Here is a 24,911-nt window from a genome sequence, read left to right as displayed (position 1 = left end):
AAGTCTTCCTCCTTTTGGCAACGAGGAAATCAGCTTGTCTGTAGGCCAGGAAGATTCTGTACATACTTAATTTCTGTTCTGAGGTATCAGCTGCTTCAACTTACCATCTGCCTTGTTATCTCAAGTAGCCTCTCTAAAAGGCAGCTATGTTTTATTGGGAAAACAGGTATGTCGGACTTAATACAGAAAGACGACTACTAAAAATCTGTAAATAAGGACAAGGAATTTGAACTATAGCAAACATCTACTTTCTGCAGAAAGACAACCTTGCATTATACTAGTAACCGCAATAGGAAAGCTATCAAATAAGCTTTGCCCAGCAGTATTTATGATAACCCAAGACCACATTACGATTTTAAGTGACCAAGGCACTGTGGCTAGAACCTCTTTTCCTCACTTGACACACACAGATTCCAGCTCTAAATTAAAAAAAAAAAAAAAAAAAAAATGCTGGTACCATTGTAACTAGCACTAGTTCAGCAGCAGACCAATACACACTATAAATCACTTTATCACAAAAGTGTCCGAAAAGGAGAGGAATAACGCACATGATTGAGGGAATAACATTAGGTAGCAAGATTTCTGGGCTTAGATTGTTCAGGCAACAGGTTTCGGGGGGTGGGGCAGTTTTCTCTTGAGGAAGACAAAGCAGTGGTACACTGCATCTGATCCCGACGCACAAAGAAATTGCCTGTACCTTGATATATCATTTCGAAGAAAAAAAAACAAGTGTTGAATATTCCATATGCTCCTTCCAAAGTTTTATTAGGAACCTTACAATTCCTGTAATTTTTTTTACTCTGAACTCTTAACAAAGACTTTTATCTTTTCATGGCCTGAATTCTCCATTCTCCCTTAAAGACAGATCAAAACCATAAACAGACACAATGAAAGAAGGCAGAAATATTGCTGTTCTCAGCTTTGTAACAATGAAAAATGCATCAGTGTAATTAATTATCAAACAAACTGTGATTAAAACAAGCTAATGCAATTTAATTGTCATTCGAATTACTGTTAAACAAAAGTAACTCGTGGCTTGTACTTCTCAGGACAGCACAGTAACAAAGCTAATTGCCCCATCTTCAAAGAACTGCTCCCTGGTTTTCCTATGATTTTTTCAGTAAGATGCTGCTGAAAGAGGAAGGGTTTTTTTGTTTTGTTTTGGTTTTTTAAAAAAAACAAAGGCAACATGACACTCATTTCAGTAAATCCTTCCAGCATGAATATCCACGTATCTTCTTGTCTCTGTTAGATATATTTTACTTAATATATAAAGCAAAAAGGGCATTCAAACAAAACAAAAACAAGACCAAAATTGTGCAGCTTACTTCGCAAAGACTGAAATCTTCCACTGTCCAAAAAACATTGGTTTATTTCTTCAACATCTTAAAAGTTGACTTAATCCTATGAACCAGTACTTATTCTTTTGCACCTTTTATGTTTCACAGCATACTTCTAAGTATGTATTCTAAGACAATTTACAGCCCTAAGTGTTTGGCAGAACAAATAAATGCATTAGAATTTATTTTGCTTCAGGTGTACTTTAGGCATCTGTTAAATACCTTTTTGGAATCAGTTATACATTACCCATACTGCATGGATACTGTTACGTAAGAAGCTAGCAATTGTAACACTGGAAAACAACAGCATTTGTGCTAAAAAAATCCAAAACACAAAAACACCTGAAGAAAAAAGATTTACGGGCAGTTGCTAATGGTGTTTGGCAGGTATTGCCATCATTTTAATTTGCAAATATTCATCTAGTAGAAAACAAACAATAAAATTTTTCAACTTTTCTCTGAAGTTACTGGCTAGTTTGAAAAGATACTGCAGTACACACAGGCATGCTCAAAGAATAAAGTTTTGGCAGTAACTAAGCATACCTACAGATAGCTGTATACTTTGGAACATAATTTAAAAGATGAGTGGTATTTACCTTCCTACTATACTTTTAGGGTTTTTCTTTCATTTTAAAAATTTTGTTCGCTATTTGGCCTCAAATCATACCACTGATAAGATGAATGCATGGCACACAGAAAACAGTAAGACCCAAAAGTGTTGCAGAAGTGATTACATGTGATTTAGAAAGGAAAGATCCAAGATAAATGTTCATATCACGTTATATAGATATCTTGGATTCATAATGAACTTGACAGAGATGAAAAGACTTTCTGATGCAGGATGCTTTGCCTTCTTTCCCCCCAAAGAGTTTTTAGCAGAAAGTAGATTAGAATAAAACTGGGCAAGAAAAAGTGGAAAGTCGCTGAACTAAAGCGTACAGGCAGCAAACAATGTAAAATAAAATACTTTATACGTAACGCATATGACAAGCTGATACAGCAAATTACTCGGTAAACCCACGACTCAATTTTGAAAGGAGGATTTGTTCATTTCAGAACTCAACAGCAACTATAAAACATGAAAACCATCTTAAGACTGAACTCCACTTTTATTATCTTTGAATTTTTTTATACATTGTCTTATGATTAAGACATTCATTACTGTTCAGCACATCATATAACTTATAATAATTCTCTACAGAACAATATAGTTAATTCAGTATCATCAGTAACTTTATACAGATACAGTATTGAAGCCATGTCCTCTTTTGCTTATTGTCAAGTACAAAACAGCTTATATAGACTAAAAAAAAGCTACACACCACAGTTGTAGCATACCGTATTTTGTGCCTGGTTAAGTTTACAGTAGTGGCTTTTTGATCTTTCAAGACAAATAAACATGATACCACATAACAAACAGTTGTGCAAACTCAGGCTTAGGAGGAAGACTTAACTACCTCCTTTTTCCAGAACTACTTTTCCCTGCTTTACTGCTGCTACTACCAGACTTGCTGGAAGATTTTGAAGAGAAAAGTCTTGTCATGAATTCAGAGACATCTGGCAGCTCATGGTTGGAATTCAGCATGTTCATTGACTGCTCCATTTCCTGCATGCAAAGATTAGATAACCTTAATAGCTCGTAACAATTCTGGCTGTTTCTAAGGCATCAGTTGAAAGATTGTATCAGGAAGATGTCAAATTTTCCCAAATACTGTTTTACTACTTGTAGTCCTCCAGGGTACATATTGCTACATATTTTTATGCAACCACAGCTAAATGCCCAGCTACACACAGAAACGTAAAGCCCCAAAACTAAAAGCACTGGTATATGCAAAAATGTAACCACATCTTAAGCAGTCTTACAGGGCAACCACCTGATTAAAAAAAAAAAATTCTAAAAGAAAAAGATGCCATTACTTACTTTCAGCATTACTTTCTTCCATTTTAAAATTTAAAAATTAAGCTTTTGTTTGGATTTTCAGATCTGTGTTCTCACAGATTTCACATACTTTTGTGTTTTCAAATTAGTATTATTTACGCCAAATGCAACGAATTTTTGAAGCTGTTTAAAGGGATTAAATATTTTTATTGCCCTACTTTGTAACATCAAGCTATTAGTGTACAGCAGCTAAGTTTTCTTTGTTTCATGAAAGGAAGGATTTTAACGTGAGACCATATATCCAGCTAAGCTTAATGTAACTTTAGAGTTTAGCATAGTGGCTCTAGGAGACTAATTAGTACGGTTTAAAACAAGCAAACCCTGAAGTACTTTTAATGCAACAACAGCTGAACTGCACATACACAATGTGATAATGCTTATAGTAATTGCCAATTTAATGTGGGATTGTCACCTTGCTCCTCTAGTTACCATTCAGAATGATACAGCTTTAACTGTTTTCAAGGTACAAACAAAACAAAAGCTGTTATGGTAGCCTTTGTTACTACTGCATCTATACTACATCTGTACTTAATGCCTCTACAACAAGCAGTTACTAAATCATTAACTTTCTAGATGAACTAGTACTGTGCTGATTCCATAAAGAAAACAAGCTAACTTGAAAAATGTAATACAAGCTCCATACCCTCCCACAAGCAAACTGAAGTTAGATACACACTTAAGAATTTAATACACGGTCATTTAGTGAATGCCATTACAATCGAGTTCTTAAAAACTACCTTCTCCTGTTCTTTAAAGATTATTTAAATGACAAGCAAGATTCCTTCAACTTTAAATTTCTCCTTAACAAATCGTATCAGTCAGCTAATAACAACTAGATCATTAGAAGTTCTGATGGTTTACCATCAGAACAGCCTGTCTGCAAGCAGTGTCAGATCAGTGAAAAAAGTAAGGAATATGTGATTTTTTAGAAAATTTAACTTCCAAAGTTCCAAAGCTTGGTTTGAAGAACATGCCACGGATATCCATCATATCTTCATATCCTGTTTTTAATCAAAATTAAAGCCAAAAGAGCATTACATAGCTCTGATATGCTTTTTATAGGTATTACTTCAGAAGACTCAGACACCTATAAAGTACTACTGAAGACAGTGGTCATTTAGAGGAAAAGGAGTTTAAATCAACCAAACCCTCAAAAAGCAACCACGTAAGACAGACAAGGAATACTTCTAAAGATAAGAAAAGATTTAGCAAACACCTTGAATCTCCATTTTGTCCTAGCCTTCTGCTATTTGGCATTTTGCATGATGAAAGGACAGTAAGTCAGATAATTTAACGACTACATTAAGACTCCATATCATATACACTATTGTGACATCTGGATTTAACAGTCTTGTAAACTATATGGCTTAGGTTGATGGGTAAGAGTGTGCCACATCATACGCTTCTCACACCTGACACTTACTAAATGATGTCTAAAAATGAAATGCTACATTTAAACATAGTGCAGAAATACATTGGAAATTTATAGAAAAAATAGCCTTTGAGAAATTATATTTATCGCTCTAAAGAAACTCTGGAAAACACCATTCATACTTTAACAATTTCAAAGCTGTGCCAAACAATTTAATTCTCTGTTGTGCTGTTTAACAGCAAACTCATGAGTTGGAAATGTTAGAATTTATTGTTAGAACAGCAACACTGTATTAACTGAATAAATTATGTCCATTAAGGCTTCTTTAAAAGTTCAGTTTTGGTTTTATTACTTTTCTGTACCTTAAAATCTCATTGTCTTTGTTCTCTATGTCTGCATCAATTGAATGTACTTACCCGTCTCATATCAGGATCACTGGTGTTGACAACTTTAGGCAAAAGCACAAATATCAGTAATGGAAGAACCATCATCATCACCTACACAGAAAACAGCAAATATTTCTTCAGCTTATTTGTTGCTTCAGATATTTTTAGACATACTGACATAAAGCTTCTAGCTAAACAGCCAAACTCTAAAACTACTGCATCCTGCGTCAGTAACCCAATAACAATCCACTTCTTGGGAAAGAAACCTGATGAGGAAGTATTACATTTTAAATAACAGATTTCAAAGTTGGACCATTAAAGTAAATGCTTGTTATCTCTTTCAACTGTTATAATTATAATCTTGCAACATGTTGATCTCCACACTACTAGAACAAGATCGTGTTGTCAAAGGAACCAAACTATGGGCTATTTTCAGAGGACATACATTAACAGAGTGGCCATATAGGGGAGGAGAGGTCACAGAAAAAAACTTTCTATTTGTAAACAAGTAAAAAACAAAGAAATAAAACAATCCTCTCAGAAGAGCAAAGTGTGCACATCTTTTCTCAATTATTTTATTCTCAGTATTCTGAATAGCTATATTTGGATCCTTAGCATACTTTTAACCTTTGTGTGTTGCCTGTACGTACCATAGGGTTCATGAGGAAATCTGTCCATCCCCAAGATTCTCTCTTTATAAAGTATGAAGGAGGTCCAGAAGATTTCATCTGGAGCGGGTACGGCAGCCTGACAACTTCAGAGGTTTTGATGTAATTCACGTATCTTGCTCTAATGAGCAAAATGTAAATAATTAAAAATATAAATACAATCCTTAAAAAAAAAAAGGATTATTTAATAATACTCCAAAAAAGGTTTTAATAATAGACTACAAACAAAGCTATCCGCTAGGCAGTGGCAGCTAGGCTTCACTTTTCAGAAGCTAGTATCTCTCAGCAGCATACTTTATGGAATCAAATAATACTTTACCTTTTTTCCAGGCTAGCTATTAAGCAGTCTGAAAAATTTGGTACGGAAAATAGACCTACAGATCAGAAACATGACTATTTGTTCTAATGTCACTTCTGCAAAACATTTGTTTCTGAACTTGGTAACGAGCAAGAAAAGCTACAACGTTCAAAGAGAAGGTACAGCTTTGAACAATGTTGTGTAGCTTAAACAGAGTTTTCTCAGGGCAACAATTATTTATATATGAAGTAAATACTACCTTTTCCCTAAGTGCATTACTTTGCGTTTATCAATACTGAATCTCAGTCTTTATTACTTTCTAAGCTCTTTCCATAGTTCTTCACTAGTATTCTTCACTTGGGCCTAGTATTTAGATAGTTACTTGCTACTATCACCTAACTTTGTCACTCTTCATCCATTTTTCATGAGTATTTACCTGCCTTGTGCAACTCCACAGATGACTTCTGCCCATTACAAGAGAAATCATTTATTTCTTCTGAATTTTTCACCAAACATTCATCCACAGAACGTCTTTCCCTCCTACCTTATGACTTCATATTTTCTTCAAAAGCTTTTGAGATTTTTCAAATAGATCTTATCAAATATATCCGTTATCCACACGCTGTTTCTGCTTTCTAAGAATTCCAGTGTTTTTTTTAAGGCAGAACTTTCCTCAGAAAAGCCCAGCTGACATCTTCCCCACATATCACATTTTTTCATGCATCTCCCAACTGTATTCCTCATTATAGTTCCTACATGTTTGACTGGTAGAGATGTCAAGCCTACTGATACTTTGCTCTGCACATCCTAGCAATTTACTTAACATCAAATTTGTTACCTCTAGTCCTCAGATACCAAAACAGTGCTAAATGAGAGGTTATACACACTATTGTGTCTATTTCGCCAAGTTCCTTCTGTATTTATTACATATTAATTGTTGCCAGTGAGATGCTGCCTAACAAAGTATAAACATAAAAATTTCATAAAGTTTGGAAAAAAATCTAAGCACAAAGAAAAATGAACTACAAACATGTTCATTTAAACAAAAATCACCTTATTAGATAGGATAGCCATTTTTCTGTATTACTTACTGAATAGTGCGCAAAGATGTACAGTTACAGTTGTTATGGATAACGTATCTGGCCGTAACATTAAAAAAAAAAAGCTAATGATACTACAGAAATACTGCAGGCTGGCAACTACTAGCATTTGCCAGTAACTGTAAGGAGTATCTTACAGATGTGTAACAGAAATATTTTAGAATTAGAATGAATTAGATTTTCATTGTGCCAAGTCTTGACAGAACATTTACCAAAAAAGAAAGGAAAAAGGGAAGGGGGAGGGGGGGAAGGTATTGGCAAAAGATAAAGCAGTTGACTGCTTATGTCTAGATTTTATTTCGGGATAGCTGCATAAGAAAAATAACAAAAGTAAACAAATAGAAGGACTCTTTTTATCCATTTCCTCTTATTTAGTGCCATAAATATGAAAGGAAGAAAGAAATCGGACTTTAGATTTTAAGAAACGTGCTCCTAGAAGTGACGTTAAAAGAAGTTGAAACATGGTCTGAAATGGAACATCAGATCTACAGTACTGTTTACATTACTCCTTATACTGTGCTGTCAGTCATACTTAATAGATCAATGCAGAAGCAAATCAGGAAAGGCTCACCTCATTTTGCCTTTTGAAGTTATGTCAACTCGCACAGGCTCAAATTTATGAGCAGGGGATATAACTTCCACTACATAAGATCCTGAAGGTACATCATGAACCACAAAACTTCCATCTGTCCTGAGAAAATAATAAATTCCACTATATTTCAATATGCTCCAGTATACAAGAGAGGGTGCTTTATTTCTTTTATAGAAGAAACTGTTATAATATCATTTTATATTATAAATCTTAACATAACAACCACCAAAAGGAAAATTTACATCGCTCAGCATTCATATGAATATAAATTCATAATATGAATAAGCCCCTTAAGGTCATCAATGTGTGCAACAACAGTAGCACAAATTACCAGTTATGTTAAAGACCTTCTCATGCCCTCAAGCTATTGTCTTGCTGGAGAAATACTTTCACAGCCTAAGTAAGATATGAAATGGTTAGATTTAACATATTCAAATGATGGCAGAACTGACTTACACCTTCCTTCCTCCTTCTGAAATACATAAAGTTTACTTTGCTTCAGTATGGCTGCTGAAAGCAAAAAAACCAAAACCTGACATACTACAGAGTGTGGGTAGATATTAGAGATGACTTGCAATGCAAAAAATTGCGGTTTGTGCCTTTATTGCAAAATAGAGGTTTTTACTTCTAATTGCTCCCTTTAGCACTAGCCCACGCTGGAAAGCTCAATCACAAGAATAAGGAAAATAAGAGCTCTGAACATATACACAGAAGGGATTTTTAGACAGACTGCTTTTATTTTAAAATATGAAACTTCAATATTCAGTGAAAAAGATTAGTAAAAGGATACTTGAAAGCTTCAGCACCAGTTGCCATTAGAGTAAAGTACAGAAGCTTGTAGTTTTCCTCCTACACGCTTCCAGAAGTTTCCAGGAACTAAAACCTAGTGTTCTCTACCCTTTTAAAATTAATATAAAATATATCTCTCCTAAAAATGAGACTCAAAGTTAAGACAAAAAAAGTTGTTCAAAGGGGGAAAAAAGTAATTAAACCTGATACATTAGAAACTTGCATCAGGAAAACAAATAAATCAACCTTCTCAGAAGTGAACCCTCAAAAAGAATTTTGTCCTTACATCCTTCACACAAGTTTTCTATCTCTCAAAGACATACATCATTTAAGGACCTTCCCACCACGAAGACAGAAGCATGTAAACAGTACTGTGTAGGTGGGTTTCACTAATACTTTATGTGATTATTTGAATCCCTAAGAATGCTTACAGTATCTTATATTGCAACCGCTATAGGGATGTTTCCCCAAGAATTTCCTTTTCATTTTTCATTCTTTACAGTATTACTTTGATAAAATTCAATTATAGGGTTTTTTTTCTGAAGATTTATTTATATGAGAAAGCAAATTCTCATTTCACATACTAGTATCCAATACTGCCTTTTTAGACGAAAGAAGTTTCATTACAGCGGGGAAACTAATCACTTTATAAAAATGCTTGTACTAGAGAATGACTCTTGAAATACTCAAAAAGCAACTTTGCTATGTCAAATATTTTCCTCTTTTTGGTAACTGGAATGACATCCATGTAATATACAATGAAAACCTGCCCAAGAAATGGCGACAAATGTGTCTTCTGATATACCAAATACATTTAAATCTGTCACTGTAAGTGAAGGATCTTTCTACTGAGCCTGAAATACCACCATTATTTAAGAAAACTGTTCTTTATTCTAGCACAGTTCTTACTAAAATTATACTGCCATCCAGTACAGTGCTCATTACAGGTGACAAAAAAAAAATCCCAACATTAAAGCATTTTTGCTAAAATGTACAATGCTTATGGTAGCACAACATCCACAAATATGTTTATCAAACTGAGTAACTTATATAATATTGTTTGGCTTTAAATTATATCAATATAATTTGATACATCTATAAATACACATATCAAATTAATATAATCAATAGAGCTTGATATCTAGGTTACAGTGTCATAAATATGGTATATTCTTAGCTAAGACTAGTTCCTCATATTTCAGACAACTCGAGTTCCAAGCACCCATTTGGAAACTTACCAACTCCACGGTATTTATTAAATCAGCTCCTAAATATGATGTCAGGCTCCCACAACTTGGTTGTACTGGCTTATCAGGTGCTACACTGATAAGATTCTGCAAGTTTTGCAGTGAAAGCTGTTTTGTTAACCTATCGACAGTTCCCAGAGTCAAAGTTCAGTTCAACTTTTACTGCAGAAGGAATAATTAAAAATGATTGGTATTTATGAGATGATGTATCTTAATTCCATATAAACTTTCTCATTTTAAAAGCAATATACTATACTGTATTAAAAATAATAAAAAGGATTTTAGAATTAGCTTCTACTCTTGAAACGATGAGATTAGTTCAACTCTCAATTCTGAGAACATTTTTGTATGTCTTAATATCTGTAGATCCTTTACTGATCTGAGTATACCCCCTACCACCTGAGACTGAACAAGCTAATGTGATTCTTTACATCTTCCAAACGCATTTGCATCATCTTGTGTGAAGGAATAAAGCCATGTGCCTTGAAATAGCTTTCACTGGTACAGTGAAACAGTTTTTCACAGGTACTGTAATAGATAAGTACAGCTGTAACTTTCTGCCACAAACAAACATTTCTCCAGAACAGGTAAATTCTTAGGTAAGAAGAGGGTCTTAAAAAAGAAGTGACAGAATTTACACCCACAAAAGCTTAGAACAAACACCGTACTCCAGAATTTAATGCAAAAGTGTTTGGTTTCTTTACATTTAAAACTCGGTTCCAATTTTTTGATCGCTAAGAAGCCAGCAGCCTTAGTCATCAATCTGGCCACGCCTGCAGGAGGCCGAGAACAACAATACCTACAGCACTGCAAGTGTCCGCTACAGGCCTGGCCATTTGTAGCGCCTTACAAGGCACGGTGCAAGCGTACCAGCAAAGCCAAAGTCGGACGCGAGATGTTCATCGCGGCCGTGCGCTGCTGACCGGGACAAGGCCGCTAACTTGCAGAGCGCAGCTCCGCTCTGCCACAGCTGGCCGCCATCTTACGGCCGCCAGCGCAGAAGGGGCGCTACGCGCGCCAGCGGCGCGGAGGTGGAGGGCATCTCCGAGCGGCCCCCGCGGCACAGGGCCCACGCCCGGCGAGGGACGCCTACTTCCCCGCCGGGACCAAGCCCCCCGCCCCGCCCCGCCCGCCGCTCACTTCAGGAAGCCGACGTGCTCCTCCCCGTCCACCAGCACCCGGGCCCCCGCGATCCAGTCCTGCGGCTTCACCCCGGGCACCACGGCCCGGCCCTCGATCTTAAACCGCTCCCCAGGGCCCGCGCCGCCCGGCGACTCCGCTGCCCCAGCTGCCTCCGAGCCACAGGCGCCATCGGGCAGCGGCGCCGCAAAAAGCCAGAGCAGCAGCAGCAGCAGCAGCAGAGACGCCGCCCCGCTCCGCGCCGCCATCGCGCCGCCGCCTCCTTCGCGGGAGCGGACGGGGCGGGGCGGGGTGGGGCGGGGCGGTCGCCTTCGCGCATGCGCCGAGCGCGAGCCGTGGCGGCCCAGCGCGCCGCCGGGTCACGGGCTTGCTGCGCGTGCGCACCAGGCCAGGAGGCCGGGGCCCGGGGGCCGTGCGCACGTGACAGAGCGGCGCGCCGGCAGGTGACGTAAAGAGCACCGGCGAATAGGAGCGAGGGAGCTGTTCGGCCATGACGTGTCGCGAGGCGGAAGCGCTCCGGCGGTTTCCCTCGGGTGAGGCGCCGCAGGGCCCGAGCGCCAGGGGGCGGCAGCCGCCCGGGTGGAGCAGGCGAGGCGCAGCGCCGGTCCCGGCGGCGGGCGCGGCCGGACGGAGCCGCCCGCGGGCAGCGCTCCCCTGGCAGCCGCGCCGGCCGCTCCGGCTCGGCCGAGGCACGGCGGGAGCGCGGGGCCCGAGCCGGCCTCGCCGCCCGGCTCCCCGCCCCCGCAAGGAAGAGCGCAGGCGGCGGGGAAGCCCCTCGCCTCCGGCGGGGCGCCAGCAAGGCGGCGGGGGCGCCTGCCCCTCGCTCGGGCCACTACAGGCGCTCCAGGGCTGGCTGTTCGCGGGCATCTGTCAGACCTTGCGGCTGGTGAACGTGGGCCCTAAGAGCACCACAGTTGCTAAAAACGTTTGGCGGAGCTTGCTCTGACTCTGTGGCACAGGTAGCTCGCAACCTGCATCATCTGTCCCCGTACCCAATTTTTCAACAATTTGCTTATTTCAAGACGAGAAGCGGAGCGGGTGTTGGAAGGGGTGCTTTGTTTTTCAGTTTGTGAGTAAAAACAAAGGATAAGATAATTCGCTACTTAAAACGTGGAAGGACACAAATGCGAACCTGAAGAATGTAAATGTGTAAGAACTAGATGTGTCTTACTTGGTAAGAGATGGGTCCAGTTAGAATTAAGATATTTTAGTTTTAAGTTAAATCCTAATAGTTACCATGCAAAGAATAATAATCAAGCTTTTTCTAGGAAAAAGTTACCAAAAAAGTTATAAAAGAAAACAATTAAAATCGGTCATTAAATCAAGCCCCAAGGTCTCTTCTCTTAACAAATGATTTATAGTGCTGCAGTTTGTTTCTGCAGAATAACAGGAACTTGTTGACAGTACAATAGTAGGAAAAGCTGTTACCTAGTGGGCAGGCGCAGAGTTATAGGAGAAACCAAGAGGGCTGTAATACCTTCCCTACCCCTATCTTCCCCTTTACACAGCATGTCTTGTTATGTCATGCGTATTCATGGTCACATTGCGGCTACGCTTGCTTCCTTTTTACCTCTTACTTATGTCACTTACTGAACATGTTGAAACATGTCATCAGCTCACACTCAATGAAAACAAATCATACTAGGCAAGATTTTGAAAGCCTATATCCCACTCACGTGGGGTGACAATGTGAATTATTTCTCTGGTACTATTTTTGAAATGTCTCTACTTTGGTGACAACCAGGAAGACATATGATCAATGAGCTGCTTCTGTCACATGAACTCACAAAAGCAAGAAACTCCAGCAGTTCTGGGGGTGGAAACCTAAGAATGCTAGAACTGAAGAGTGTTAGAAAGTAACTTTTTTGAATTGAGTAGCTTTGAGCGCTACTTTTTTCAGTTTTTGTTAATGAAGCAGGTACTTACCAATAGAATCACTAAATAGTACGATGTATGTTAAAGCCAGAGACACAATGCTGCTTCCAGTAAAACACCACAGAAAGACATCTTAATAGTGACATCTCATGCATCTCATGTTACTAGTTTTCATATGCAGTTAGTGTAAAAATGCTGTTTATTACTTTTTAAATATCCTCAAGGAACTGTATTAGGATGCTGTCAAACCACATAGAATGGTCATGCCCTCCAGTTTTAAGGATTTCCTCAATCAAAGAGTTTATTTTTATAACCTAGATAGTACAGTTACTTGGTTTAAAGCCTTGTGAACCTAAAGAAAAGAAAACCTTGTTCTTTCATACTCTTAATCCAAGAAGCTTCTCTCTCTGTATCATCCTGCTAACAAACTAACAAGTTACTTTAGCCAAGAAGCTGTTTGAGTCCCATCCTCATGTAGAAAGCCTGACTGTGGGTGCAGCTTTCATTGCAGAAGCATATCTTTATTTTTGTATATGCAAAGTTTCCAGTACCTGAATTGGCATGCAACCATTTTAATGTTAGGTGAACAGTCCCTTCTTCTCTCACTGTGTAACTTTCTTCACATATTAATAGCTCTATTTCATACAAACAGATAAATCCGTTACCATATTTTTAAGTGTACACAACTGCAAAAATTATTAATTTGGTTGATTACTGCCTTTTTGATTAAGACTAGCTATAACAGCATCTCATTTGAGTGGATTGCACAATGCTGTTTGTGAGATTTGATATCATGCTGTGGGTATTTGCCTTCTAGGTAAAAAGAACAAAACCCGACACAAAAGTAGTACAAATGGAAACACAGAAATAAAAATGTCCAGGTATAAGTTTAATCAAAATGTAACCAAATATAATCAGCTACTCAATTTTCTTAGTACATCATGTGGGAGATGCTACCTGTTTTTTTGTGGAAGGAATTTCATTAAGGCAAAGTTGTGTCTGCAGCTGGATGTCAAGTGAATCCCCAATCAGAAAAGACAGATAAAACTGCCAAGCAATAGTTTCAGTTCAACTGAAACACCCAAATAATTCCATCAGCCTCCTGAAAGTGCAATCAAGGATGACCACGTTTTATAGCTGTCTCTTCATTGATGGATTCACTCTGTAACAGCTATGTAGAAACTGACAAGTTTCTGAAAAGTTCTACCCTGCTCACAAGCAAATTCAGTAGCTGTTGCTAATGCTACAGAACTGTCAGCCAGATGGATGAAAGCTGACAGTCCCTAATGGGTTGAACAAAGAAGAGGTCTAGACTAATGTCATGCCATCACACTGTTAACACCGAAATCCTTATCGCCAGATTCTTGTCATTTTTGGTTTCATGTAGAAACTGAAAAAGCAGGGGAGACCCATTAAACCCCTCTGAGCTCTCCAAATGCAACATCAAAATCCATGAGCATCATAGCTGTTTACAGAGAATCATGTTGCTTATAGTTCACCATTAGTAAAGCATTTTCATGAACTTTAATTCATCTTGGAACAGCTCAGTGCAATTGCTCTGAAAACTTCTCTTTCTATAAAGCTTGATAGCACTCTGGCTAGTATTTAAATATTTTGCTTTTAAAAATGTACATGATCCTGTCATCAATATTGGTTTACTTTAATACACCAGACATACACTCAACCACAAGCAACAGCAGCCCACAGTCTGTTTTGTGTGCGATTCAGGCAGCAATATGCAGAGCTGTTGACTTTCAGGAGACAAGCAGGGAGCAGCTTCAGCCATCTGCCTCTAATCTTACTGTAGTCTTTGAGTCAGTCCCCCAGTATAGGTATATGGGTAACAAGCAGTGCAGCAGATGAGCTGATTCACAAACGCTCAGTGAAAGCAAAGACACTGACCTGGCTGATATGAAGAACAAATAAGAATTAGATGTGCATCAGAATACTCATACCTACATCCTCGGGGTTTTTTTGAGAAACTAATTAGAGGTGAGAATAAATCAAAATGCCCACCCAAGCAAGCAGATCTATGAGAATACACAAACTGAAAGTAGATGGAAGAATTCAGCATAAAGGTACTGTGAAAGGCAACAGCCAGTTAACGCTTTACTGAGCTCTCTCCTTCACAAGGAACTTTACTATGATTAAACATAGAATTAACAAAAATTGTGCAGCATATTTCTTTCAGCAGTGATTTTCTTTTTTTAAAAGACATTTATTGTAGCATGGAATCATTATGCCATCTACTGGCAAATTATGGTGCTACACTAGAAATGTTTACTTAACGTTAAATTTAAGAACATGGACAGAAAAAGTCAGGATTGCAGCCTGGATTCTGTGACAGTCTTTGTGCTGTCCTGAATATAAGATGCCCTGAGACGGTCCTACTTCTCAGTTGGGACACAAAGGTACACAGCCTGCCATCTTGACTTGCTCCAGAATACCAGTCTGCTTCAAAAAGATTGCCCATCAGTGCTCTGGGTATTATCCTACACTCCATCTGACAGACTGTTGCATGTTGGGGCAGAAAATCTCCTAATCCCCTGTAAACTCAGTAGCTGTCAGAATAATCTCTGCATCTCCAACACATCCATCCCCACAGCATGGAGTCAGCACATACAAATGAAAACTTTTCTGTCTCAGAGAATTAACCTTCATCTACCCTCTTGTTTGCTTTCACCTCAAGCTGACCAGACAAACTTCATTGGAAACTGTTGAGATTCAGATGCCTTCCCCAAGCTTTTGCTGTATGCTGAAGAGCATCCAACAAAAGCTAAGTCATGAAACAGGCTTCTTGTACCCTGACACTCTGCATTATCAATTCCCACACTGTACAGCTTCGTGAAGAAACCTCTTTGCCTTTTCCTTAAGGATATTACTGGGTGGGTGGGCAGGCACTGGAAGATCGGTGTTCCAGTACTGAGGATTGTCCTACCTTCTTTTTCCAACAGCAGTCGTACTTGATACTTCTCTCTCAGGCTTACCTTACCTCCATTTTCCACCTCCAACTTAAGAACTCTTTTTTTTCCAGGAATGAATTGTTTCCACCTTTCTAATATATGTCCAAAAACATAAACAGGATACTACTTTAGTATGCTTTTCATAGGAGTTAGCAAATGCCGACAGCGAGATTGCCAGGTGATAGCCAGTTTTGTCTGGTTGAGTTGACTGAACTGATCTTTACTGAACTTGAATTTCATTCTTTGGTGGAAGAAATTTAATTATTAGTTTAAGTGCAGGGAAAAAGAGCATAACTTTCCTGCTGTAAAAATTTCCAGACCCCACTCTTGCAAGCAGAACAAATATGGGGTAACATGATGGTAACCTGGAAGTTGGTTTTACAGTACTTTGACTGCTGTCTTCATCTGCTCTTGTTCACTGTAAAGTTTGTCCCTACCTCTCTGCTAAGCAGTAGTTGTGCATAAACCATGCAAGCAGTGTGTTTAAGAACTACAGCATCCATTAAGATGACTATGTAAGAAGCAATGCCACACAGAATGGTGCTACACACGTCCTCAGATTCCTGTGCTGTTACCTGTACAGACACCACCTGTAATCATTCACTTAAGGCTAGAATGACACATCACTGTGACATTTGGTTTCCAAAAAAATATAAGCAGTTTAAAATCCTTATTTCTTGGTACGCAGTCTAAATGCTGTGTTGTTTTTTACATCTGGATTCTACTTCCGTAATGCCACAAGGTGGCCTCCACATAATACAGCATTATCACATCCTTTACAGAATGACACATGAAACTGTATTTTTGCTTTACTGCAATATTGGTAATAGACCACCACAAAACAACACTCCTTTCTTTGTATTTCAAGCTCAAGAAGTTCACATGCTGTGTAGAATTGGTTCCCATCAGACAGGAGGTCAGAGCAACACAAAGTGGCTGCAAGCACTTTGGTAGGATGTTCTACCAGCGAGAATCCTGTTCAGGAACTGAGTGACACGTTCAGTCAGAGCAGGTCTGCAAGTTGTCTGCCCTGCAGAGAGTCTGGGAAATCCCATGTCCGACATGCAAAGGGCTGCTATAATTCAGGCAGCCTTAAGCAGTTGCTTGAATTATACTACAGTTGCTTCTGTGCTAGGAGAAACTGAAGAAAGGCGAAAAGCGGCACAGAGCCTCCTCCTAGCTGGAAGTTTAGGCATTTCTGGCCCATCATGAAACCTTATGCTGGTTTTCAAGGGGGTGATTGACCAAAGGCCACTAAAGAATGATTTGCACCATTTCTAAGCCCACCTTTCCGTATTTTTTTTTGGGGGGGGGGGTGTCTTTATTTTACACAGTTTATAGTGGGACTTAAAAGCATAACAATGCAATTGTAATTGGAGCAGCATTTTCTAGATGATAAACATTGTCTTTGGTATATTAAATATGTTGTTACAAAAACAGTTACAGTGTGTACTGTTAGAAAATCTGGATTCAAACTAAATATGAAAGTAGTAAAACCTGTGCACTTGTATTATTTGACAAAGCAAAAGAAACAAAAGCTGGGATTTCAACTCATTCTCGTATTTATAGAAAGTTACAGTGGCTCTGAATTCAGCTGGCTATTTCTTCATCTCAGAAATGAACAAATGTTTCTACAGTGTTTTAGTTTTTTCTGAAGCTTTAGCTGCTCCTACTGCTTGTCATCTTCAGCAGTAGCTGTAGAAGCTTTTAGCTGCCTTTTTTTTAACAGACATTCTGGTTGTTCTGGAGAAGCTGAGAACTGTAACTCTCCTTGGCTTTAAGTTCCTCTGTACGTACCTTTCTTGTACAAGACTGGCATTTGATATACATAACCTTACATATGCACAGCTGATACCTGAGGGAGTTTACCAGCTGCTGCTTCTTTAAAATTCAAGACTTGAAAGAATAACTGCTGATACCCTTTTCCTATTGTCTTGTTTCACTGTATTGGCCTGTGATACTTCTGTAACTATTTTCAAGCTATTGTTGAAATAAGCAACTTTTGTTCTTCTACCCTTGAGTCTTTGCCTTGTTTATCTGAATGAAATAATTTGGAGGTGCATTATCTCTATTACACTGTAAGAAAGCTAAATATGAATCCCATTTTTACATTTAATGTGCATTCCTATTTGTGTGGGCTTTTATGCTGAATCATCTGACTGGGCAAGTAGAGACTTGCCTTGATGAGCCTGAGTTAGTACATCACAGAGAATGGCTCAAATGAACCACTGTGGTGAATTGCACACATTATCTATCATTAATCAATGGCAAACAAGCTAATTTTCTATGTGTTGTTACATTGCTATTCAATGTATTAAACAGCTTCATTAAAGCAACATGATTAGCAGCTTTGCAATAAGTAGTAGTATTTCCTGTTTGACTCAAATATATTTATGTCCGCCTTAGATTAGAGGTAAATAAGAGTCCTATGGGAGTACAGTGATTCTTTCTATATTATATTCATACTTCTTTTTACTTTAATAGTTCAGCCTGAAGCAGGATTTGCCATTTCTTAGATCAGCACTGTGGGGTTAAATTAAGTAGTTTTTAGATTCATAATGTAAGCTTTATCATATAAAATCTTTCCAGATGTAGCATGAAGTCTTGTACTTGCCATACAATTCATGGGTTTGAATGCCTATGTATTCTTTTGAGCTATATAAGAATTTATATTTCTCATATAACAGTTTGTTAAGTTTTTGGAAAAAACAGTAGCGTAAGTCACCTTCAAATGCCTCTTCTCCTCCTCTAGCTACTTGCTTTCATTATTTGTAAATGTATTCAACAGCAGACTCCTCTGGAAAGCTCCATATAGTATCTGGTGAAATCCAGGGCCTATTTGGAAGCAGTAGCTTTGCCATGGATAGCAACAGTCCTGAATTTAATTTTGTATTTTGCTTTTAGAACTTCTATTTTAGGTAAATAAAACAACAATCCACAGAAAAACTGCTGCAGGATTTAATTTGTAAGCTTTTACTGTCTCCTGCAAGCCTAAAGAATTCAGCAAAACATCTTAAAAGCAGTGTTCACTCCAGGTGGCAGAGACTCTAGTGTCTAGTTTAGAGTTACTTTTTGCAAGGGTAAAGATGTGCTTTTAGATATTGACATGTCAAAATAAGAACTATTGGAAAGGAAAGGGGAAGCAAAGTCAAGTAACTGCCAGGGCTACTTCGTATTCATACAAGAGTTGGGGGGCAGGGGAGATGTGGAAGGGGGAAGAAATAAAGTGCATAAACTCTTAACTAAAATACACATCAACAAACTGAGGGCGCAGGTAATACCTGTTAGGAAAGGAAAAAAAAAACCCAAAACAAACCACACAAACTAAATAAAAACCACCAACCTGCTCATCTCTGAAACTGATAATCTTATACACAATATCCCTTTCTCCATAAAACAGCATGATGCTTGATGAAAAAGCAACCAGACCTTTTAATGGCTGCAGTGTAGGTATCTGGAATAGAAGCATTCTTCAGCAAGGCTGCAGAGAGCTTGAGCTCAGGTGGATGACGAGCAAATCCCACTGCAGGCTTTTACACAGCCGATTAACTGGCTGGACAGCCTCTGTGGCAGAGAAAACATGAGGAGATTAAAAAGTCTGAGATTGTGTATTTAAAATGAGAAGATTCTCCTGGCATACACAAAGCACATAGTAGCATCTTGACCTAGAAGAGGCACATACAGGAAAGAAAAATGGGTACTTTTATAACTGAATCGATGACAACTTCAGATATGAGTTTGGAACATCTTGTAAGGGAAGTTCTGCTGGGAAAGAATCCTACTGAGGGTTCAGCAAAAGGGTCTCAGTCTCCTACTTTCTTAGCAGAGGTGATGCTGTGTCTGAAGCTCACAGGGAGCGACAGACCAGGGAGCAGTGCTGCAGCCGCTCCAGATGCCACAGCTCTGCCTGACTGACTGCTGGTGGTGCCATGAGGAGAAAAAGCGATATATATGAGACAGTAGCTGTGGTTAAGGCTGGGTTCAAATACTCCCTAAAGCAGAAATTACTGCTTATATTCCTTTTACCTCACCACTAGATGTGGGAGCAAAAGGTAAGGATTGCTGGAGCCATCTGACTCAAATTAGTTCTTCTCTCACTCAAGTCTCTTGCTGTTGAAATGGTAAAATTCAATTATACTGCCACAAAGCCACTGCAAATGATACTGTCATAAAAAAGCGCAACGCTCCTAAACACCTGTGAAGATACTATTTCAGAGCATTAAAATCAGTTCATGTTCTGAATTAATTTCCTGGCCAAAAGACAACTTCAAATAAATGCCTGAAAAATCTCACAGTTATACTGTACACCAGGAAACATGTCAGCAGGGTATCTCTGAGATATACCTCAGAGATAATGTATAGAACCTGCTCTATAAGGTATGAGAAATAGCATAAGGTTAATGATAATCGAATACTACAAAGGAACCACACACTAATACTTTTTTCTGACAAAATGGATTGATGAGGATAACCAAGAACTGTGAATAAACAGATTTCTCAATACAGAAGCCTATTACAATAAGGGTTTAGATTTTGTGAGTTTATGGAGGGAGAGAAGGTCTTGCAGTTCCTTTCACATAAGCAGAATTCTTGGTATGAGAACCGTTTCATCCAAATCAGACTTGAGTGAGGCACCAGAGCTAAATTCCCATTTTCCAGAACTCAGGGAACTATGAGGAAGCACACATTGGAAGTATGTACACCAAAGCCTGCATGCAGAAATGCTGAAATACGCCTCGTTAGTCCCCAAGGTAAAGGCTGATGTTAGCAAGCTGCTAGTTGTGAAGAGAGCTCCAAGGGCGTTCTCCTATTTACAGCCCTTCAGAGTAAGGTGGCTGAGATCATGTACCAAATATTCAGACAATCTAGAAAGTAAACTGCTAAAACACAGTGCACTAAAAATCCATAACACCAGAGACGACTCATTCAGAGAGGCATTCTTATGTATCCTTTTTAGTGAAAAATGTGTGTCAGTCTTTGTTGTCACCTTGCCACAGAACTACTTTATGCTGGAGACAAGCAAATTCTAGTTTTTTGGTTTGGGTTTTTTTGGGGGGAGGGCAGGTGGTGTCTTCCTTCACCCTCCCACCCCCTTTTTTTTTTTTTTCATTTTTAGCTTTAGTAGCAAGCTTCTCTGGTCCGCTGGGAAGCGACTAATACTACTTTTTGAATCAAGAATTACAGGATGGAAAAAATCCCTTCACAGATGTTAAGAGACATGCCACCAATAGAAGAATAAATGCACTGGAGTGCAGAAGGAAGTGTAAAAATAGTACTTCTGCAGAGCAATGAGTGCGTATATGTGCTTGCACAGCATTGTGTGAACAAGGCTAGTAATCATGCTCTCACTCTGCTCAACTCCCTGAGCACCTTCTGTGGGGTCAGAAAGCCACCCTAAAAGGCATGAGCTTGCAAAAATGAGAATTCAAAGAGACGCCAGCAAATATAAAGACCTATACTCAGAGGGGGAGGCCAGATGGGTGAAGAATAAGAAAAACCCCAAAACCAACAAGCCACCCACCTCTAAGTTGCACAATTTCTCCTCAACTAGTCACCAGCCTGCCATTTCTAAATGCTCAGACCTGTGGGCACTTAATACTTGGTACAATACTGGTAAAATACTTGTTTAAAAACCATTTATATACATACACAAACACACCTAACACAACAGCTTCATCTTAAACCTGGTAACTGAAATAGCCACTACATTAATGCATATCATTCTGCTTCTCTAGTGTTAATATAAGGAGTAAACAAAGTGGTAGCATCCACAGTTGCTATGTGTTATTCATCAGCAGTACAAGCCTCTAAGTTTTCACAGTTTGATGACACTAAGCTGAGAACTCTGTTTGTAGTGAGAAGCTGAAAGACTTGAGATACAAGACATCACTTGGGAAACCAGGTGTGCCAAATATGAAGGCATTTTACTCTCACTTGGATAAGTGACAAGGTTGATGTGGAGCTGGGAACTCAGCCAAGCAGATGTGCTCCAACGTGTCAGAGGGGTGGAAAAGCAGCAACTGGGAGGAAACATGACTGCTCTGCAAAGCACCAAGCCTCCAACCTTCCTTTGCGAAGTGCCTCACTGTTGTGGCATTAGGCACACAGGACTGGAAAGACTTCCTGCCTCATCAAACCTGAATCTCCAATTATCACAGGCACCTTTCTCAGTTGGTGGGAATTTTTGTACCATATGTAACACATCCCCCTTCCCGACTTCTAATTTTATATAAGTCAACTCCCTACACTAACAGACAACTAGGGAGGCACAGTGCTGATGGGTTGGCCTGCGTTCAACCCCTCAACTCTCTTCAATGATTACTGATGCCACCACTCAGAAGGCGGTAAATATTTTTAGAGAGACCCCTTGCAGCACAACCCCACCATCCAAATAGGAGGAGATCTCAAAATCTTAATCTTCAGAATTCCCTCTCTCCTCTCTCTAGCAGAAAGCGCCCTAAATGTAGCATCTTTCAAAAAAAAAAAAAAAAGCAAATTCAGAGTTTTACTTGGAATTACCAAGAGGTTGTTCTTAAGAACATTTATTTCAGAAGACAGTTGCTCTGGTGGGCAGGGTTGACTTGACAAGCAGCTACCCAGCTTATTCTTATGCTAATGCTGGCTGTTGGCATAGAATTACTCTAGAATTAATGCTTCTGTTGATCATCACTCATTCTGGTGGATTAAAAGTAGTCAAAGCTTTCAGACTTATCAGAACACAAGGTAGAGAACAGAACCTGCCAGTCCGTCTTTAGTCCTGCTTTGGTTTGCTACTTCACTGATAATAGCCAGAACCGTACAATGTTGAAAATAAAGTTTTACCGCTACTTGTACAATGATGGTTAGTTGTATTTTTACAATTTTATTTACTTTTTCTGCAGCTGGAACATGGGGTGGCACAGGCATTCAGAATTAACTAATGCAGCAAGGGTTTTTTTCCTTTTCAAAGTATTTTAAACACACAAAGATGTTTTGAAGCAAAAAGGCATTCCTATTAGTATAGAAAGAAGATTTCTGCTCTCCAAACCAAGCACAGAACAAATATTTCCTTCTACATTTATTGCAGCAGTTTCACCAGCATGGAAAGAGCATTTTTAGTTTCTTACAGCCAAGAGTTGTTAAGATTTCAACTCCGCAATAATCCATCATTCCACTTTTATCTAGACTAAGTAGATAATAGCACAGCTGATTCACATGCGATAAGACAACTCAACAGTAATGAAATACACATTCTCCTAATAGTTGACTGTATTTGTGCAACTTCTCTTCCATTTAGAACCACACATGCCACAGGCTTCTTGAATGTGGCAATCCTCCTCTGAAATAGTCTCCAAAAATGATTTAACTCTGGCAGAAAACAAGCTTGTCTCACGTAGAACAGAGGTGTCATGAAAGCCTATTGTCACAAAAACCAAAATGACAGGCTATTTTTCTGAAGCTGGAATACTTGTACTATCTAAGTCTTTCAGTCTGTGGAGTATCTGAAACAAGTGAAAGTGGCAACTGCAAGATATAAACATAATTCAGACTTTTTGAAAGTGAAGCTCAGTAGATTAAATACAACTTGCAAAAGAGCCATCAACCTAAATTACAAGAACTATTTGAAACTGTCTGTAGGTCACTAAAGTATGATGCTAGGGTGTGTATGTATTCCAACACTTACACCCACAAGAGCAGGCAGTCTTGGAATGTAAAATTTAAATATCAAGATAATGTGTTTTAGTTGTTTCACAATACATGTAGTGCTTACCTTAAAAAAAAAAATCAAGAAAATGGTTGCAATCTCAGTAAAATCCACTAGTTCTGTTTCTTTCAAGCCTATGCATATAGAAACCAGCCTCCTTCCCAAATTCACAGAAGTGTATTAAGGCAAGTCATAAGCATATTTGTAAAAGCATTTTTATCACGCATTTCTGTCACAGCTATCACTTTGCAAAGGGAATTCAAATGGCTTTAAGCATTGAAATTAAGGAATAAAAAGGTAGAAGTCATGAACATGGCATCCTTGTATTTTGTTACAGCAAAGTACAGATGTTCGAGACCCCAATAGTTAGTTGCTCATCTACACTATAGTGCTCCAAGTAATGACTGACTGAAGTAGTGTCTGTATTAATCGGAAACAACTACATACCACATTCAACCTGAAAGTAGCAGATCTCATTTTACAGCAATATGATCAGCAGCTACAATCTACATAAAGAGATATACTACACAACACTAATCGGTATGGAAACAAAAATATTCTGGGTCTGCAACAGCTGAAGTCTACATGATTATTGCTATTCTATCCCCTTAAGGGACAGTGGTACACCTCCTGCCTCCCATACGGCAGGTTAATATCAGACTCCGGCTTAGTACTGAAGGGAAAAAAAAACTGCAGCTATGGTTAGAGTGACAACACACTTTATTTTTTTTTTCAACCAAGTTCAAATGCAAACGTGCAGCCATGAGTGACCAGTTCAATTAATAGGTATTAACGAAATACAAGTGTAAAGTTTTAAAGAGCGAAAATTTGCACAATTGCATCAAAATGAATAGTGTTAAATAGCTAGCCCAATGTCTTATCTAGACTTTTCATTCTCCCCACTTCTAACCCTAGATACTCACACAGTATACTTAAACTAGAAGAGGAAGAAATAACATCACTAAGTGCTGAAGAATGAACGCAGGGGGGAAGGGAAGAAAATAAATACTTGCATTTAGTCTCATTCTAAGACAACAAACAAGCCATTTAACTAATATGGAATAAAAAGAAATCATTTAACAAAGTATAATATAAGCACTAACACCACAAGCATGCTCAATCTATTCTCTCAGTGAATCTTTACCTGTAGCCCACAATGATTCCTGTGTATAGGAAGGTAGACTGAAGACAAAAATTAAGCTATGCTGTCTGGCTTTCACCAAGGCTATTAAAAACAGCTTCATTTTTTTTTCTTCCTCTAGTGCAGCATCAGTTCAATAGAAAGTTCCTCACACAAGAACCAACTGCTTTCATAAACTAAAGAATTTGCATTGTACAAAAGTTGGAATAACTTCACACCAGTAGCATGATTTGCATGGTTCTGTATTCCAAAATAGTTGACTATGAACCACCTGCTTCCCTTTGTACCAGAAAACTGGGCACAAAATATAGCTGCAAATCTCCACACTAAGACAGACATTCAGTCTGCTGTAAAACTGGAAGATTTGGCAAGATGAA

At 38.8% G+C, this 24,911-nt stretch overlaps 1 protein-coding gene across 1 annotated transcript; it reads right to left on the bottom strand.

The window, feature by feature from the left end:
- Positions 1 to 768: 768 nt before the first annotated feature.
- Positions 769 to 11,119, bottom strand: EMC7 (ER membrane protein complex subunit 7). Its single transcript, XM_075712221.1, has 5 exons — positions 10,872 to 11,119; positions 7,675 to 7,794; positions 5,688 to 5,826; positions 5,068 to 5,148; positions 769 to 2,946 (listed from the first exon to the last, which is right to left on the bottom strand). Exons 1-5 carry the CDS (start codon positions 11,117 to 11,119, stop codon positions 2,794 to 2,796), a joined length of 741 nt encoding a protein of 246 aa, XP_075568336.1. The 3' UTR covers positions 769 to 2,793.
- Between the last annotated feature and the right edge of the window lie 13,792 nt (positions 11,120 to 24,911).

The sequence above is a fragment of the Pelecanus crispus genome, chromosome 6 (assembly GCF_030463565.1).
Source record: "Pelecanus crispus isolate bPelCri1 chromosome 6, bPelCri1.pri, whole genome shotgun sequence".
Taxonomy (NCBI): Eukaryota; Metazoa; Chordata; class Aves; order Pelecaniformes; family Pelecanidae; genus Pelecanus; species Pelecanus crispus.
This window is presented reverse-complemented; position numbering and strand designations above follow the sequence as displayed.